Raw genomic sequence first — 18231 nt, forward strand, 5'->3', positions numbered from 1 at the left:
AACATTCATTTTGTACGTCTGATTGATGTAAATCCAATTGTTCATTCTCCTTTTAGCTCAATTCTGGTTCTATCAGAAAAGGATCTGAATTGGTCTTGAGCTTCTAAAGGCTTCCACTCAATTTACGAGCTATTCGCTAACTTTTTGGGGCCTTTCCATTTGTGCTGGAAAAGAAACAAAAAGTGGGTTAATAAGAGCTTTCATGACAAGAAAGAAAAGTCCTGTTCCAGACGGAAATAATGCTGGTGAGAGCAGAACACCAAAACAATAAGCTTGCAGATTTACTGTAGGTAATACTTCTGTGTATAACATGTACACTGAACAAAAATATAAACGCAACACTTTTGTTTTTGCTCCCATTTTTCATGAGATGAACTCAAAGATCTAAAACATTTTCTACATACACAAAATAACCATTTCTCTCAAACATTGTTGACAAATCTGAAAAAATGTGTGATAGTGAGCACTTCTCCTTTGCCGAGATAATCCATCCCACCTCACAGGTGTGGCATATCAAGATGCTGATTAGACAGCATGATTATTGCACAGGTGTGCCTTAGGGTGGCCACAATAAAAGGCCACCCTTAAACATGCATTTTTGCTTTATTGGGGGGGTCTGGGGGGGTCCGAAAACCAGTCAGTATCTGGTGTGAGGGTTAGGATTAGGATTAGGATTAGGGTTAGGGTTAGGGTAATGTTGTGAATCGAGTGGCCCATGGTGGTGGTGGGGTTATGGTATGGGCAGGCGTATGTTATGGACGACGAACACAGGCCACTCGAATCACAACATTACCCTAACCCTAACCCTAACCCTAATCCTAACCCTCACACCAGATACTGACTGGTTTTCGGACCCCCCCAGACCCCCCCAATAAAGCAAAACTGCACGTTTCAGAGTGGCCTTTTATTGGGGCCAGCCTAAGGCACACCTGTGAGGTGGGATGGATTATCTCGGCAAAGGAGAAGTGCTCACTGTCACAGATTTTTTCAGATTTGTGAACAATATTTGAGAGAAATGGTTATTTTGTGTAAATAGAAAATGTTTTAGATCTTTGAGTTCATCTCATGAAAAATGGGAGCAAAAAAAAAAGTGTTGCGTTTATATTTTTGTTCAGTGTAGGTTAGGAAAGAGGTGCTCTGTGGAATATTTTACCACTAGTAACACTATTTTTTTTACAAGTGGCGTCCGATTTGAGTCACAGCTGTTTGACACTGTTAATCTGAACGTCAGTTATTTGCGGTAAAGCGCAAAATATAGCATTTTGCCAACAAAGCCAAGGAAGAAGAAGCCCGCTCCATAAAACCTGGATGTTGACAAAGCATGATTAAAAATGTTCATACTTAACCTGCTTTGCAAAGGTTTTACGAAGAAGTAGAAAGGGTACACACAATGCATTTTGTGAGTAACACTCGATGTAAATGGTGGCTATTAAGCTTTGACCTGCAAACCATCAAAAGATTGCTTCGTAGGAAATGCTATATAATGAATAATAAGGCAACACTGTGTGTTTCGTTTAGCTTGACAGCCATAACCGTGCAGAGCAGCTGCCCGTAAATGGAAAGTGAGTTTGTGATTGACTCTGTCCTGTCAGTTTCTTTATGTGCCGTTTCAACTCCTCCGAACCTTGGAGACGAATGAGGACTCGGGAGGTGATGATGTTGTTGTATTAGCTTCTAATCCACACTTGAAGTCAAAACATCAAACATGACCCCTGCGATCCTCTGGGGGCAGATAGACGCTGTTAAAGCTGACCTTTGGCCTCCATTGAAGACGGATGAACTCTGCAATAAGTCTGATGAAGAGTCCTGCCATGCGATCGTCTCCAGCTCATACGGTCGCTGACAGTTTGAAAAGTGTTGCATTTTCTTTAGCCCTTGTGATTCAGTCCTGCTAAAACAATCATGAACTTCTAAAAAAAAAATGTAGTTCGACGTAGAGGTGTGTCATTGTCTTTTGCATGTAACACACTCCGGGGTAATGTTGTGCATCTTGGAGCTCCTTCAAAGTTTAAGGCACTTTTTGGGGGGGGGTCACTTTGTCTCTACAGAAGTGATCGCAAAGGTTTTAGACGGTACACGTCACTCCAGCATCCTCCACATGGCCGCAGTTGGTTTTTCCCCAGCCGGAAAACTTACACTGGTGGATGGTGTCTTCAGTTCCTGCACACGCAACGTCATCCATCCAGATCAGACCGTTACCTGCACAGAAAGGAAGAAATGATTTACACATTGTCTACTAAATGTGAGAAGAAGTAGAAGAAGCATTCATAATTAAATACAATAAGGTAAGTAGGCGAAATATTAAATAATATGGATTTGAATAAAGTACATGAGCACAAAGGTGCAATAGCCGCGTTCACACCGGAGTACTTTTCCCACTTATTTCCGATATAGTTCCGAAATGTCGCGTTCACACCAAAAAGAGCCGGAACAAAAATTAGTACATGAGAACCTTTTTTCCCCCTTTTCCTCCCATGAGGCTCTCTTGTGAGAAAAGAGCTATATTTCTGATTGGCTGGGCGGATTGCAAACCACGCCCCGTAAAACTCAAAAACAGTTTTGTGAAGCCACCATTTTATTATCCTCGCATTAGCATTATTAGCATTAGCATTAGCCCAGCGCAGAAATGCAGAGAGACTAACTTATGAAAACACAAAATAAAACATGGGAGCGGTGGAGATGAGGAGGTGTCGGCGTTCTGGCCGTTTACTCGGAAGTCCCCAACTCCGGGGACTTCCGGACGGGGACTTTGGGTGGCAGTATACGCCGTGAAGTTGTTTGCGGCCTGCCAGTAAACCCAAAGCAGAAGAAGAAGAAGTGACGTCAGCGGCTTTATTTGGCTAATCCACCCCCAGGGACTTATTCCGTTGTGAACGCGATCTGTACTTAGTTCATCAGAACTAAAGAGTTCTGATGAACTAAGTTCTCATGAACCTTTGTGGGAAAAGTACTGCGGTGTGAAAGCGCCTAATGCAACTAATGGAAAGAGAAATTTTTCTCCATCATTAGAGCTATCTTAAAACACATCTGGACTTCGCTACAAGTTAACTTTGTTTCTCTGACGGCTCGTTCGTGCATCACTTTCCCTCCATGTTCATGTATTGTGATGTTGTCTACCAAAATGCACATAAATCAGATCTTGCTCCACTCAACATAGCCTACAACAGACTATGCAGATTTGTTCTTGGTTGTCCTTTTCGTACACATCACTGCACAATGTATAACCAACTTAAATGGCCTTCTTTAAATGTAAGAAGACACACGCATTGGCTTCAGCTGATATTCAAATGCATTTACTTTAACTATCCCCCTTATTTAAAGCAGTATTTTGTACCCTACTCGCCAAATCATCAAGTTAGACATTCTGTTCAGATTTATTTCTCTGTACCGATTGGCAGAAGAGCGCTCATTTTCAAAGCCCCAAGAGACTGGAATACTTGACCTGCTGCTATTAGATCTCTTGCATCATTGGGTATGTTTAAACATGCATTATCATCTCACTTTCAACTGGTCTGCACTTGTTATTAATGAAACTGATATTGATGAAACTGATTTGCTCGACTGTCTCTCAAATTGTAATGATTGTAATGATTGTATGTATTACTTGAATTTTACTAAACCGACTGTACGTGGTTTGTCTTGTGTGTCATGTTTTGCTTTCTGTCTTTTTGTTTATGTATGTCTGTAAGTTGTTGCTATTGTCGGGACCCCCTTGAAAACGAGATGGTGCATCTCAAGGGGTTCATCCCAATGAATAAAATGTCTATATGTCCACAGTTAAAATGATGCAACTGTAGCCAGTGCGATTACGCTGTATCTGATGAAGGACTCTCACAGTGATCATAAAGAAAGGCAGAATATTCCTCACATTATTACCAAGGTAAAAAAGAGTCGAGCCGTATTTTAATCACACGTGAAGAAGATTATGTGTCGGACACATCTGCATCTAAAAGCAGCTTGCTTTCTTCTTCTCTTCTCAAATGTTAAGTTATAGTTACTGGGATTTGTTGCACTCCTCTGGAATAATTTCACACACATTGTTATTCAGGTCTTACTCTGCTCTGGCCCAAACAGTTATGAATGAACACTTGAAAGGGATAGAGGTTTTAAAGGCAAGATGCAGACAAGAAGTCCTCGTATATTAGTGTGTGAATATGACTCTTCTGATTGAGACAGCAAGTTCTTCTCACAGAAATGTTGATCATGTAATTTTGCATCTGCTCATAAAATAAACAGCAGCTGGTTAGTAGAGCTTTTGGCGGCAGTGTGTGTTTTGCTATACAACTTAAGTTCCTGTTTGTAAAACCAGGAATCACTGGAGGTTTTGAAAAGTCCCTTCAGTTTTGCAACAGTTGTTATAGGATGGTAGTCAGCTGTGAGGGAATAGCAGCGAGATCGAGTAACATTTGGTTGCACTCACGCGCTGATGATGCAGCTTAAGGACACATGACTTAAAGCAGGGGGGTCAAACTCAATTTCATCACGGGCCACATCAGCATTATGGTTGCACTCAAAGGGCCGGTTGTAACTTTAAGACGATATAAATATACATATATAAATATATATAACAAAATAATGTATTATATTACATCATTGCCTCTGCATTGGATTATTATATGATACATGACTGACTACATCTGAAAGCAGAAGTCTAGGGCAAATAATTGCAATTCTCTTCAGTGAGCATGTCTCTCTCTCCTCCCTCTCTCTCTCATGTCAAAAAAAGAAGTGACATTTTGAAAAAAATCTAACATTCTGAGATAAAAGGCATATTTGAGATGCATTGTGGGTCATGTAGTTTATGGACATCATGCAGATCGGCATGTAATCGTATAATAAACATATTATATTCTTTCAGAGCTCTTGCGGGGCCACATAGAATGAAGTCACGGGCCGGATTTGGCCCCCGGGCCTTGGGTTTGACACCTCTGACTTAAAGGGTTTATGCGCTGAAGGGGAGAGGAGAGGCTGAGTCATCAGTGAGGCCCAGAAGGCAACATCTGGAGGCGTGTTAATGTCATCTCTGCTGCCCTTAAATCATAACAGTGTATCACTCAAGAACAAGGAGGTGTCAGAGAGAAACAGACTGCTCCGCTCAGCAAAAAATAAGATTAAAAATAAGAACAAACAACACAACAATCATCTTGTTGGTGAAGTCATGGATGAGGAAAATAACAAGAACTAAATTGAAATAGAAAAAAACAGTATAATGAAAAGCAGAGGAGCTTCAGGCCAGATGGTGAATGTTGCCAAACCTTAATATTTTGAAATAACTCTTAAATCGTATTTCTTATTATAACTGGCAAAAAGATCAAGGCACTGTCAAAATCAAAACAACTGAAAAGTGAATTATCGCCTCATGAGGACCATCTGAAAGATCATGCTGTTGGTGATTTGTGGAACCGGACTTTTCAGCCCATTCCTTTGATTATTTACGAGTCAATCGCCTTCATTTACATCTGACTTCATTACCTTACGAGGAATAACAATACGTATATCAAGTTGGTTACTGATGGCGAAAGGAACCCAAGATAAATGTTGGTGCTTCTCATGTTACTGTCAGAACAAGCTATGTGTCACAGGTGATGAATGCAAGATTTGAAAATGTATTTTATGTTGTATATCGTTAAACGATACAAGGGAAGTACATCATAAATCTATTTAGGATACACATATCATACGGAAGAGGATTAGGGACACGTGAACGTTTTTAAAGATCTGACCAAAAGTGAAATCTTATGCTGTGTTCAAAACGGACGTGATGCGATGTTTGGGGGCGGCGCGATTACATGTAAAGTCAATGCAGAGACGCGGACAGACATGAATTCGCTCCGACGGCGAGCATGAAGCGGTTGATGCGAATGTCGAGGCGCGATTGAGGCGATTGAAGGGGGCCGCGACAACCGCTCGGGTTCAATTTGTTCAACTCGAGCGTCAAATTCCCGTGACGCGATCTTGCGGTAGCCAATCAGCGGTGAGGATCTCAGCCTGCCATCACTGACGTAGAACCACAAAACCAAAACATCAGCCGTTAGCTGTTAGCACTCAAAGATCCTCAAATCTGTTCAGACACTGGACAAAAGTTAAACAAGTACAAACCACAGACTGTCGGTGTCATGGCGAATACAGTCGCTGGTTTATTTATGTCTGTAGGCCGTTGTTGTGAGTGTGGACGGTCGGAGCATATACTGCGTTAGCTTAGCCAAACTCCATTCAGAAAACACGCATTTTAAAAGGTTTTTCGCCTGCCGTCTGTCTGCAGACTTGTCAAAGCATTAATTCATGGTTTTTACTAACCGGTATCAGTATGTTGTTACTTCGGCGAATATTTGCATCGCGTCCGGTGTGAACGCAGCATTAGTTTCAAGTGGGAATTCTGAAGAAAAAAAGTTCAGAATTCAAAAAATAATAATATCCGAATTCTGACTTTTTTCTCAGAATTCCAATTTGAATCTGAACATTCTGACTTTTATCTTGGAATTGAGATATTTCTTCTCAGAATCCTGAGTTAAATCGTGGAGTTCTGACTTTAATCTCAGTATTTGGATTTCCTTTTCTGAATTTTAACTTAAAAGTCAGGAATCAAAAAGAAAATGTACTTTTGGTCGGATGTTCAAATGTCCACATGTGGCCCTAATCCTCTTCCGTATAATAAATATAAATCTCATCACACTCTGAGTTAAGCTATACCACGTATTGAAATTGCTTCCTGTTACAATCCGGCGTAACACTTCCTTTAAGTTGTGACGATTCATTAAGGTTTGAACCTATGGAAAATGTATTCCAACAAACCAAAACATGAATCATCAAATCCCAGCCCAGATTTGATAATCCATGTTTTTGTGTTTGAATGATTTACTGTATGAAATATGTTTTCAAAATGACTAAGATTTTGGAAACTGGTTTGTTTTTCAGTCCTGGCTTCGTCCAGTGCCAACTTCGCCTGTATTTTTAACCACATCGGGGATGTATTAGAGCAACTAGAGTTTCAAATATATAAAGTTTTAAAGACTTCAAGTCATCAGTGGACACATAAACTCTCCACTGTAACCGAAACTAATAAAATGCAAGATGACTTAGATCAACTGTATATACATACGGCCAAAAACCCATCACAAAAATCTACTCTAAAATGCTTTACAATCAACACATGGCACAGTGTATCGTTAGACCCGTAATTTGGATAAGAAATAGTCAAAATAAACTTTAGTTGTGATTAAAAGTGAGAAACATCTTCCTTTTTCATGACAAGGCGATGTCAATTATTTTAGGTGTCTACAAACAATGCACATTTTGATTAAAACGCTGCGTTTGAAGTCTCTTATCTGCATAAAATCAGCACCTCAGTCAGACCATGTGCTTCCAACATTCCTGTTTTGCTTCAGGACGTAAAACAACAAAAGGGAAACTGGCTGCAGATTCAAACATCTTCAAAGCAGCATGAAACAGCAGGCGCACGTGTCTCGGTGCAGCGTGCGCTCAGGATGGAGAGGAGGTATGCAGCGGGGATTACACCAGCCCCAGCTGTTCTCTCAGGGTTTGCTTTGATGGACACGGACCTTTAAACAGTTTACTCTGGATCTCAACACACTTTTTCCTGCTGTGTTTGCAGGCCGGCGGGGTTAGACCCAACTTATGAGACTTATCACAATTAAGTGTTGGATCACCAAAAAACACTGTGTGGGGTTTAAAGGGAACACCCAGGGCTGGTTTAGAAAAGACTCAGTGATTTACAGGATTAACAAGTGGTTTGAAAAGAGTGTGATGACAAAAACAACTTTGGTATCTAGAGAAATCAGTCAGTTCTGGATCGTGTTAAAGAATCCAACATCTGTGACGAACTCTCCTTGGGGTTGACGTCTGCTCACTGATTGTAAGGTCGGACGAACTCCATTTCCAGTCACGCGAGATAGAAATCATTGTTTACCGATGCAGAGAAAGCTGATATGCTTCATACATGTTTACATTCTTTGAATTATTTTCTCATCCTTTACTGTGATTGTATTATTTTGGCTGAAGTTCCTTCCCTTTTACCCCTTTAAAACTCTTTTGGGGAGGGTTTTTTCTTATAACATTTGGGGGTCTACAGAGAGAGAGGGTATCGTATTCTGTGCAGATTGAAAAGACCCTTGAGGCAAAGTTGTGATTTGATAAAGTGTCTCAGATCAAAGAGACATTGTCAAACAGGAGGAGAAGTATTACCTCAAGCAAGTACATAAAAAAAAAAATCATGATTATGTCACGATCTGTCTGTGTTGTGTTTTGTCTTTTTCTGTCTTTGTTTTCCTGTTTTATTTTGAAGAGTGTTCACCCCCTGTCCGTTTCTCAATCTCGAGGATACTGGCTTCCAAGCCAATATTTCAAGGATGCTACGTCATCGAGCGCCGCCGAAGGACTGTTCCAATCTCCAGCATACTTGGAATTCCACCGAGGCCGCGTCCTTGGTTTGGGGGTAATTTCGAGGCTGCACATGGGTAGACTTCGCGTCCTTAAAATCCCCACAATGCTTTGCGCACGGACCAATTTCCCCAAATCTGTGGCGGAAAATGTAAGGCGGGGCCTCTCATATGACGCACACCCGCACACTTGCTAGCCAGTTCCACTCTTCGTTTTCCGAATGCCAGGAAGGATTCTTGCCTCGCTTCGGAAGGAAGTGACTCGGAAGACATGTGCTACCAAGCAAGCATCCTCGCGATTTAGAAACGGCCCCTGTCTTGCCTGTTGCTGTCTGTCTGTTTTCCCTCCTACCTGATTAACCGATTGTGTTCACCTGGTGCCCCTGTGTTTTCTCCTCCCTCCTCACCTGTCTCTTGTTTCTTTGATTAGTCTTGTGTGTATTTAAGTTCTGGTTTTTCTGTCTGTCTTTGTTAGTTCCTTGTGTGTCTTGACGTTGTTCACGGGGAAGAGTTCTGTTTTGTTTCATGTAAAACCTTGAAATAAAGGTATTTTCTGTGTAAATCTGCATTTGGGTCCTGCCTGCTTCACTCAACCCTGACGGATTACATGGTTACATGGAGTCAAACTTTAGGACAACACATTTTTAAACTTGTGAATAAAGACAACAACAACTTAGATCAGATCATGACTAAGGGACGGGACATCTCTAAGCGACCACAACAGAGCCGGCCAGCTAACCAATCAGAGCAGACTTGCCTCTGGTTTCAGACAGAGGGTTTTGAACATTAAAACATGTCCAAGTAGAGAAACAAGATACTGATATGAACCTTGAAATTAGCATAGCACCGCTGCTTTAAAAACAGTAAAAGGTTGGTGACTCATATGAAAAGATATATTTAAATTCCAGATTGTTTTAAATTGAATCCAGCAGTGATGTTAGTCACTGCTGTTATCTGGTGGTCGTCCCCTGAAACAAAGGTCTGTTTCCATCTGATTTTCCAGACTTGTTGGGAACAACTCTGCCTGGAAGGAGACTCTGAATGAAGCAAGGCTGACTTGGTGACTGAAATAAAGTGAGTGGAGGGAAAGAAAGATGGATCTGACCTCTGAGACTCTTTCTAAACGACATCTGGCTCACATGACTTTCCCCATAAAAGCTTCAAATGAATCCCTGCAGCATTGTAGGGCATTGTACGGGAAAGACGACTCAAAGGCAAAAACTGCAGGGTTAGTAAAAAATAGAACAACTTCCATCAGTTAAATTTAACTATCAGAGGTGGGCGGCCAACACTTTTACCGATTTCCTGTCATGATAGAGATGTTCTTTATTCCACAAACTGCACACTGACCCAACAACAGTGAGTTTAAAGGGAGAGGACCTTCATATATTATGGAAATAGCATCTTTTCATCCATGTCTTGCGATAGGTAAAATGGTTTTAAAGGTCAACGTTTTTGAACTTTATTACTGTCTAACTAACATTTCTTATTGCATAATTAAAGACCCTGATGTATTAAAATGTAAATGCATGCATGGATCAATGCATCTATGCCAGGGGTGGGGAACCTTTTTCCTCTCAAGGGCCATTTCAATTTTTTCAACATCCTCCAAGGGCCGTATAAATGATTGACCTCTGCTTAAAAAAACTAAAATCCCAGCCCATTCGTTTCGCCTGTCTTTCATGCTGTGCAAAGAACAAGCAACCTCTCAATCAATATCTTACTCACGTATGCATGCACATGCACGGTTGTGGCATGACCACCAAAACAGAAAGATATGGACACAAGATGTGAGCAAATGTATTTAGTTTCCTATCCATGTGAACATGATGTTCACATGGATAGGAAACTAAATACATGCCAAAAATATAGTTTTCTTATGGCCGTTGACAGTAATTTCTGATTTATTAAGTGGTTATTTTGACCTAAGTGATATGTATACGTTAAATTGTTAACTGATTCAGCTGTGTCTCATTTTTGTCCCCTATTATACTGTTTTTCATCAATATATTATAGCTCTCAGATATATAGAGAACATGTCTCTGAAGTGTTTGGCTCCAAACTCCAAACAGATCATTGCAGCATTACCCATAATCCCCTCTGTTTCAGCCCTGTTTCAAAAGTGCTGATTCTCTGTCTGTTACTTTAGATTAAAAATAAGGAGCCCCTCCCCACGCCCCTCTAAGAGAGATTTGGTTACAAAGAACTCAATAGCCGCATTCACACCGCAGGACTTTCCCTTTGGTTCTTTAGTTCCGTTAGTACCAATAATGTCGCGTTCACACCGCCGGGACTACTCAGTGCCGGGAACTCGTTTGGTCATTTTCAGTCCCTGCTAGAGAGGTGGTACGAACCTGGTGATAAAAGAGTGCCAATTTCTATTCTATTTCTATTGGCTGGGCGAATTGCAAACCACGCCCCGTTAGACTCTGAATTTTTTTTGTTAGGCAGCCATTTTTTTCCTCGCTACAAAACCACATCCACACCTGAGCGAGTAGTTTTTTTGTACTTTAAAGCAGTTATGACCACACGTACTACAACACCGGAGCGGTGGAATGATGAGGAAGTGTTGGCGCTTCTGGCAATTTACTCTGAGGACGGGATGCAGCAGCTTCTACAGAAAGCAGTTCCCAACTCCAAATGTTTTGAGCGATGTTCGCAAAAGCTACTTGAGCGGCGTGATGCCCGTTATTGTTATGTCTTGACTGTGCAATAAAACAAACAAACTGGCGAAGCTTTATTTATTGTGTCCCACCCCAAATTTGCAGAATAGAAGAATGTGAGAGCAGACAGGTGTCGGTGGTTGAATTTATCTACAGTGTTGCAACCTTGTGCAGCAAGGGCAGGGGCAGAAACACAAGTCTTACACACATAAACACAAGTAATTGATCATGTCATTTGTTTTAGATAAATAAGGGAAAAACACCAAACAACGGTTAATGTCCTTTTCCAAAATCAGCCTGAGGGGGTAATATATATTACCTTGGTTGCTGATTGGCTAATGGATACACAAGCCAAAACATTGTTATGACATCATAAAGTGGCCAAAATCTGATCAGCTCACTTTCAGACAGGTTTTTATAGAAATGGATCAAAAAGAGAGAGAATCTTTGTTCCTGAAACTTTCAGAGTCTCTTTCCACAGAGGGGACACATGTTGATGTAGAAGAGACATGAAGAAGAGGGGACACATGTTGATGTAGAAGAGACATGAAGAAGAGGGGACACATGTTGATGTAGACGAGACATGAAGAAGAGGGGACACATGTTGATGTTGAAGAGACATGGAGAAGAGGGGACACATGTTGATGTAGAAGAGACGTGAAGAAGAGGGGACACATGTTGATGTAGAAGAGACATGGAGAAGAGGGGACACATGTTGATGTAGAAGAGACATGAAGAAGAGGGGACACATGTTGATGTAGAGGAGACATGAAGGAGAGGAGACACATGTTGATGTAGAAGAGACATGAAGAAGAGGGGACACATGTTGATGTAGAAGAGACATGAAGAAGAGGGGACACATGTTGATGTAGAGGAGACATGAAGGAGAGGAGACACATGTTGATGTAGAAGAGACATGAAGAAGAGGGGACACATGTTGATGTAGAAGAGACATGAAGAAGAGGATTTTGCATGACCTTTAAGTATTCTGAGCACATTATCACACGTTCAAATGTGTTCGTGTGTGTTTGTGTGTGTGTGTGTGTGTGTGTGTGTGTGTGTGTGTGTGTGTGTGTGTGTGTGTGTGTGTGTGTGTGTGTGTGTGTGTGTGTGTGTGTGTGTGTGTGTGTGTGTGTGTGTGTGTGTGTGTGTGTGTGTGTGTGTGTGTGTGTGTGTGTGTGTGTGTGTGTGTGTGTGTGTGTGTGTGCGTGCGCGTGTGTGATCCCTCTCATACCCTGTCCGAAGCGTCCTGTCTTATGGATCTCTGCAGCTCCTCGGTATCCCAGCATCCGGCACACCACGTCTCCGTCCTTCTGGTCCCAGACGTCGTCACAGATCGTCCCCCAGCGACGCTCGTGGAAAACCTCCACGCGACCTTCATGAAGACCCGACCCGTTCACCAGCCGCACCAGCGTCTCCTCCACTGCAACACACACCATCTCACGTTAACATAATGATCTGTGTGTGTGTGTTAATGGGGAGGAATTTATACACATTTTTATTGCATTGGCCGACGGTTTTTAAGGCATTTATTGGAGTCTACGTGCAATGAAATGTTTGAAAATAACATCATCACGTTCCTTAGTTTGCAGAAAAAACGAGTCTTTGTTATTTATTCCAACACGACTGCAGTGAAAGAACACATGACTCTCTTTTATCCTTCGCTTGTTGGCCTGACTTAACACTCACACTGAGCAGATGATTTTCATGGTGAGTGTTTATGAGTTTAATGAAGGCCTGTAAATCAAACCAATTTGAAAACAAAAGAAGATGAATAGGTTCTTTTCAACATGAGTCAAGACATTTATTTTTACAAAAACCACAGAAAAAGGCTTCGAGCCCAAAAAAAAAAAATCATTATTTTTGAGAGAGGGAACCTTTTTAGCGAACACGTTTTTTTGGGGTCGAAGTCCTGTCTAAAAGTCACTTTTCAGTGGTTGCTGAACATAATGACCGATAGTCTGGCAATAATCTTGTGTATTTGACAGCGTAGCGGTTGAAGGATTTTGAAATTCATAACTTCCTTCTTTAAAACTTCATGCATCTGGTAGCATTTATCCAGTGACCTTATTGGACAAACCCCAGTTAAGTCACTGGTCCCTGAAATGAAACGCAACTGTTTTTTTTCCCACTTTTCCTGCATTTCAACATTCAATACATAACTTTTTTTTTTATAAACCTGGGAGGTACTTAGGTTAGGTGTTTACAGTCTTTAAAATAAGAATATCTTTATTGTCATCATGTTTAGGCACATAATACAAGCACAGCAATGAGAAGGCACTGTTAGACTAAATTAAATTAAATGTACTTAGAAATGTGAATACCATTGAATAGAAAAAAGCAACCGTAAAGAGGAAGGTGGTGAGAGTCAGATTTCTCTCTGAAGCATGGAGAACTCTCATTCACAAGAAAAGGTGGAATTAATATTGCTAATATTGTTTGTCATACAAGGTTTGATAGTGCCTGATTTTAACTCAGTACATAAATTGGGGTATAAAATGTAAGACCTATTAAAATACAAAAGTGTTTAGTTTGAGCATGTTTGCTCGATTCAGGGTTTTAGTGCCACACCAAAGAACTTGTAAACAAGAACGTACTGTAACTACACTACAGTAACAATAAAGAGTGCAAATGTGTGTGTGTGTGTGTGTGTGTGTGTGTGTGTGTGTGTGTGTTTGTTTATATTAGCAGAGGCTTCATGGATCCACATTATCTCGTATCCCTGAAACTATGCAGCAGCTGCTCGTATAATTTACTTGATTTAATACCTTTCAGAGTGCATAAAGAAAAACAGAAACACACACACACACACACACACACACACACACACACACACACACACACACACACACACACACACACACACACACACACACACACACACACACACACACACACACACACACACACACACACACACACACACACACACACACACACACACACACACACACACACACACACACACACACACACACACACACACACACACACACACACACACACACACACACACACACACACAGCAGGAGAGTGAAGCCAGACACAATATGTAGACAGGATATTGGTCTCATCAGACCATCATGCATTTTAAGTGTGTCCTCTGTTACTCTCATTAGAAAGTCAAGCACTTTGCACTCACTGGCCCATCATAATTTAATAACTACAATAATATTACACTATCATATCTGCTGCACATATTTATATCGTGTTCCTGCAGAAGAGCAGAAAATCCAAAGCAGACCTCAGAACCTCCTGTTGCTCCTTTTCCTAGACAATACTGAAGGTAAGGAGAGCAACAAGTGCTGAAAGTAGCATATAGGTCTTCAGAAAGGAATGAGTAATTGAATACTCAATTACCTGAAACAGATGTTCAATTATTTATTATACAAAACACTCCTTGATTTCAAATTCCTATGAAGTTGGGTAAAACCTGGAAGACTGTGCTGGCATGAGGATGAAGAGGTGTCGGTCATTAATACTTATTTAAACTATTATTTTTACTGAAATGTGAAACTGTGTTTTTTCATATCCTTCTTGTGACATCAGAGAGAAATCTGCTCCAACAGCAGCAGAAAATAACTATTTTCCGTACTTGATGCATGGTTCGCAATTTCGTTTAATGTCATTTTTGCATCTTATTTATGATTGGTGTTGAAATAATATGTACTGTACACCTTAATGTTGCATTTAGAGAAAATTCAGCTATTTTTTTATATTTACATATTGACTGGTAGAAGGTGAATTTCATTTAGCATTATTAATCTGAGTCTTTATCTAAAGTTGTAAACACAATATTTCCCTTTGAGATAACGCTAATTAACTGTACCTTCATTTTGCATTTGGAGAACGTTCAGCTATTGTTTTAGTACATATTAGACATAGAGTCTTTCACTAAAGTTGTTGAATAAATGTAGTGGAGTAAAAAATACAACATTTCCCTTGAGATGTAGAAAGTGGTAGATAATACATTTACTTACAATTTTGAGATAACGGTAATTGACTGTACTTAAGTAAATGCACCATTTACCTTTCCACTGGCGTTTCTGTAAGTGAAAAGTTATCTAACAATGTTATCAAACAAACCCTATCATCCATCTTATCACATGTATGGCCATATGTTTCACATCTTTGTAGTCTTAGTTAGCACATGTTTGAAACTCCTGGAGACAAGAATCACCACTTTTTTCATGTCTCTCTCACTCCATTCATCTTTCAGTCTCTGTGAAGTGCCTAAGGCTCCCCACTGTACAAATGAGAGACTCTGGGGAGAAGAGGAAGAGGAGGAGGAGGAGGAGGAGGATGGAGGCACCACATGTAGTATTTAGAGATAATGAAAACCATACATGCAAACTTCACAGGACATTCATATCTCTGCAGAGAAGAGCTGGACTGCAACATATTGGAGATGTGCTTAATTATTTCAACCCGGCGGTGGGGAGCTTGATTTATTTTTGCAAGAAACTCTGGTTTAAGCCTGGATGATGCATGACAAAGATATGTTGGAGCTGAAATGTTTTAAGTAGGGCTGTCAAACGATTAACATTTTTAATCAGATTAATCACAACTTAAAAATTAATTAATCAGATTAATCACCATTCGAATTATGTCCAAAATATCCCATTTCTTTATGTATATTGTTGTGGGAATGGAAAGATAAATGAAAGAAGGCGGATATATCCATTTAACATAAGTAGCCATATGTACATATCCTATGTTTATTATAAAATTGTTCTGTGTGTCAAAATGAAAGACAACCCACACACCTATCAATCATCAAACGGTGGGGTCTTATTTCATTACGTGTTGATTTCTATCAACACGTAATGTTGTATCGATTTATATAGAGATGTACTACAGCAAAAGTACTCTCCGTCAGGACTTCCTGCAACAACACCACGCCGTTATCTTGATTCTGATTGGCCAGAAGACATTATCAAAGATGTTCTATTGAGAGGACGATCACTACGTGACAAAAGTTTTCAAAACCGTTTCTAGTCTTCGGTATTTCCAGACAAGTGGCTACTGAAATCAATCTTACTAACTGCTGTCTGTGCAATTTACTCGGCGCGAGTTAGCGGACTTTATTTTGCTTACTTTAACATAATTTTTCATGGTGGGGCTAAGCCATTTCTTGGTATGGCTGTAGCCTACCCCAGCGCTGCCACTGCTGGGATGTATGGAGCGGGCCATTCTGCACATGCGTTAAATGCGTTAAATATTTTAACGTAATTAATTCAAAAAAATTAATTACCGCCGTTAACGCGATAATTTTGACAGCATTAGTTTTAAGATAAATTCAAGAGCACAAGTATGAGGAATAGTTGTCCAGCTTACCATTTACAGCAGTAACACTCCCACCATTTTATAAGAGTATCTTTTTAGATGTTTTTTCCATCTGGACTGACATGCAATATAGCCTTAGCCTGTTAGCGTAATGCTACATAGCCTTTGTAGCCATCAAGACTCGTTTAATGTAACTTGAAGTTAGGGTGAAGCCAAGTCCATTAAATCAATCATTATGGAGCAGATCTCATCACCAGGCAGACACAGGCATTATGTTTCAGTTATATGAACCTTACAAGATAAGACTTTTCATTTTCATTTCTTTGCTTTTAAATGAGTGTTTTTAAATGCCATTTTATAATGTGTTTCTTAATGCTCTTAATGTAATGAATGAATGAATGAATTACCTTGTGTTGAAAGGTGCTATATAAATAAACTTGCCTTGCCTTAAATACAATACAAACTATAATCTTAGACAGGTAAATGTGCCTCGTTTAACTAAATATGTGTCTTACCGGAGCAAAAGCTTAACAGGTGATGAAAACATTATCTGGTTTTCATCACCTTCTATCAAAAATATAAGAATATACATTTTGCTGTTAAACCTGTGGTAAAAAACAGTAAAAGGCTGAATTCAATCAATCACTTGGAACTTAAGTTGATGTACTTATTAAGTATAATTTGGTACGGTAGTCTGTGTGGGGGAAACTTCTGAAGCAATTGGAGACAGGACTCAAAGAGAAACGATGGAGAGCTGGAGCTTTGATGTCAAACACTGACGGTTTATTTAGAGCTACGGCCGGAGAATTCACAATACATGTCACGGGACCACACGGATGAGATGCCACAATCAATTCTGAAGCACCTTTCTCTCGTAGGACCTTTTAACTAGTTTGCTTTGAGGGTAATCAACATTCTTCACTAGATAGACTAAGCAGCTGGGGACACCGAATCACAGTTGTTGTCGCTTATGGCTCGGGGTCATCTACACCCCGAGAAGGATGTGTTCCAGGTGTCCCACAACGATTACCATCTCTGACCGACAGTTGCCCGGTCGAAAACTGGTAGCAACAACAACTTGCTAGGGCAGCCCCTCCTTAAGGGAGATAGCGGCTGCTCAAGGTTGGTCATCAGGGCAAAGGAGGACATCTATGGAAATGATTCCCTGACAGTCTGTAGTGACCTAGCTGAGGGTCATCGGTTCTATTCCCTATCAGACAAAAGGTCCTGGTTGTGCATGTGTGTTTTTTGGGCCTATATGTGTGATGTAACGTAAATAACACCAGATTGAATAATATGTCATAATCCTGACTTTTTCCAGCTTGTGCAAAACAATGCATGAGTTCGAAAAGTTGACAACCAAACCAAATTCTTCTGTGAGACATAATGCAGACGCTGAAAGATCCTGTCTTACTTATCCGTATATATGTATATATATATTTAAAGCTCATGTTCACCTTGGAACACCAGAGCATTTCACCATAAACTCAATAACTTGGACCGCACTTGACATTTCATAGCAAGCCTTCCTGTGCTTCGGATATAATGATGACTGTTATCGTCCAGGGGGAACCGGACGAGCGAGATCCAATAATTGTTGGTGGTCGTCCAGGAGGTTTTAGTCTGGGGATGTGAGGGGGGGGGGGGGGTTGGGGTATGTTAGGGGGGGGGTTACAGACTGTGGATACCTGAAGACAGCCAGAACACGGAGCGTCCCGTGTTTCTAATGTGTATCTGGCAGGAACGCTCTGGATTGGACACTTTGGCTGCTGGACAAAATGTAACGAGCTCCATGTGTTCAGAAAATGTCCTCCTCCAATCTCAGATGCTTTTGTCCTTCACATTGTGTCCTCGTTGTGTCTCTTTTATTACATTTAATTTGATGT

General features: G+C 40.5%; 1 protein-coding gene across 1 annotated transcript in view; it reads right to left on the minus strand.

Annotated features, from left to right (window-relative positions):
• Positions 1-1068: 1068 nt before the first annotated feature.
• scara5 (scavenger receptor class A, member 5 (putative)) overlaps positions 1069-18231 on the minus strand; it is a gene marked incomplete at its 5' end in the record, with an annotated part of 62876 nt that continues 45713 nt past the window's right edge. Inside the window, 2 exons of the mRNA XM_079645318.1 lie at positions 1069-2199; positions 12294-12482. Coding sequence (XP_079501444.1) covers positions 2066-2199; positions 12294-12482 — 323 coding nt within the window. The 3' untranslated portion in view covers positions 1069-2065. The remainder of the gene's footprint in view (positions 2200-12293; positions 12483-18231) is intronic.

This window comes from Notothenia rossii, assembly GCF_949606895.1.
Source record: "Notothenia rossii genome assembly, chromosome: 8".
NCBI lineage: Eukaryota > Metazoa > Chordata > Actinopteri > Perciformes > Nototheniidae > Notothenia > Notothenia rossii.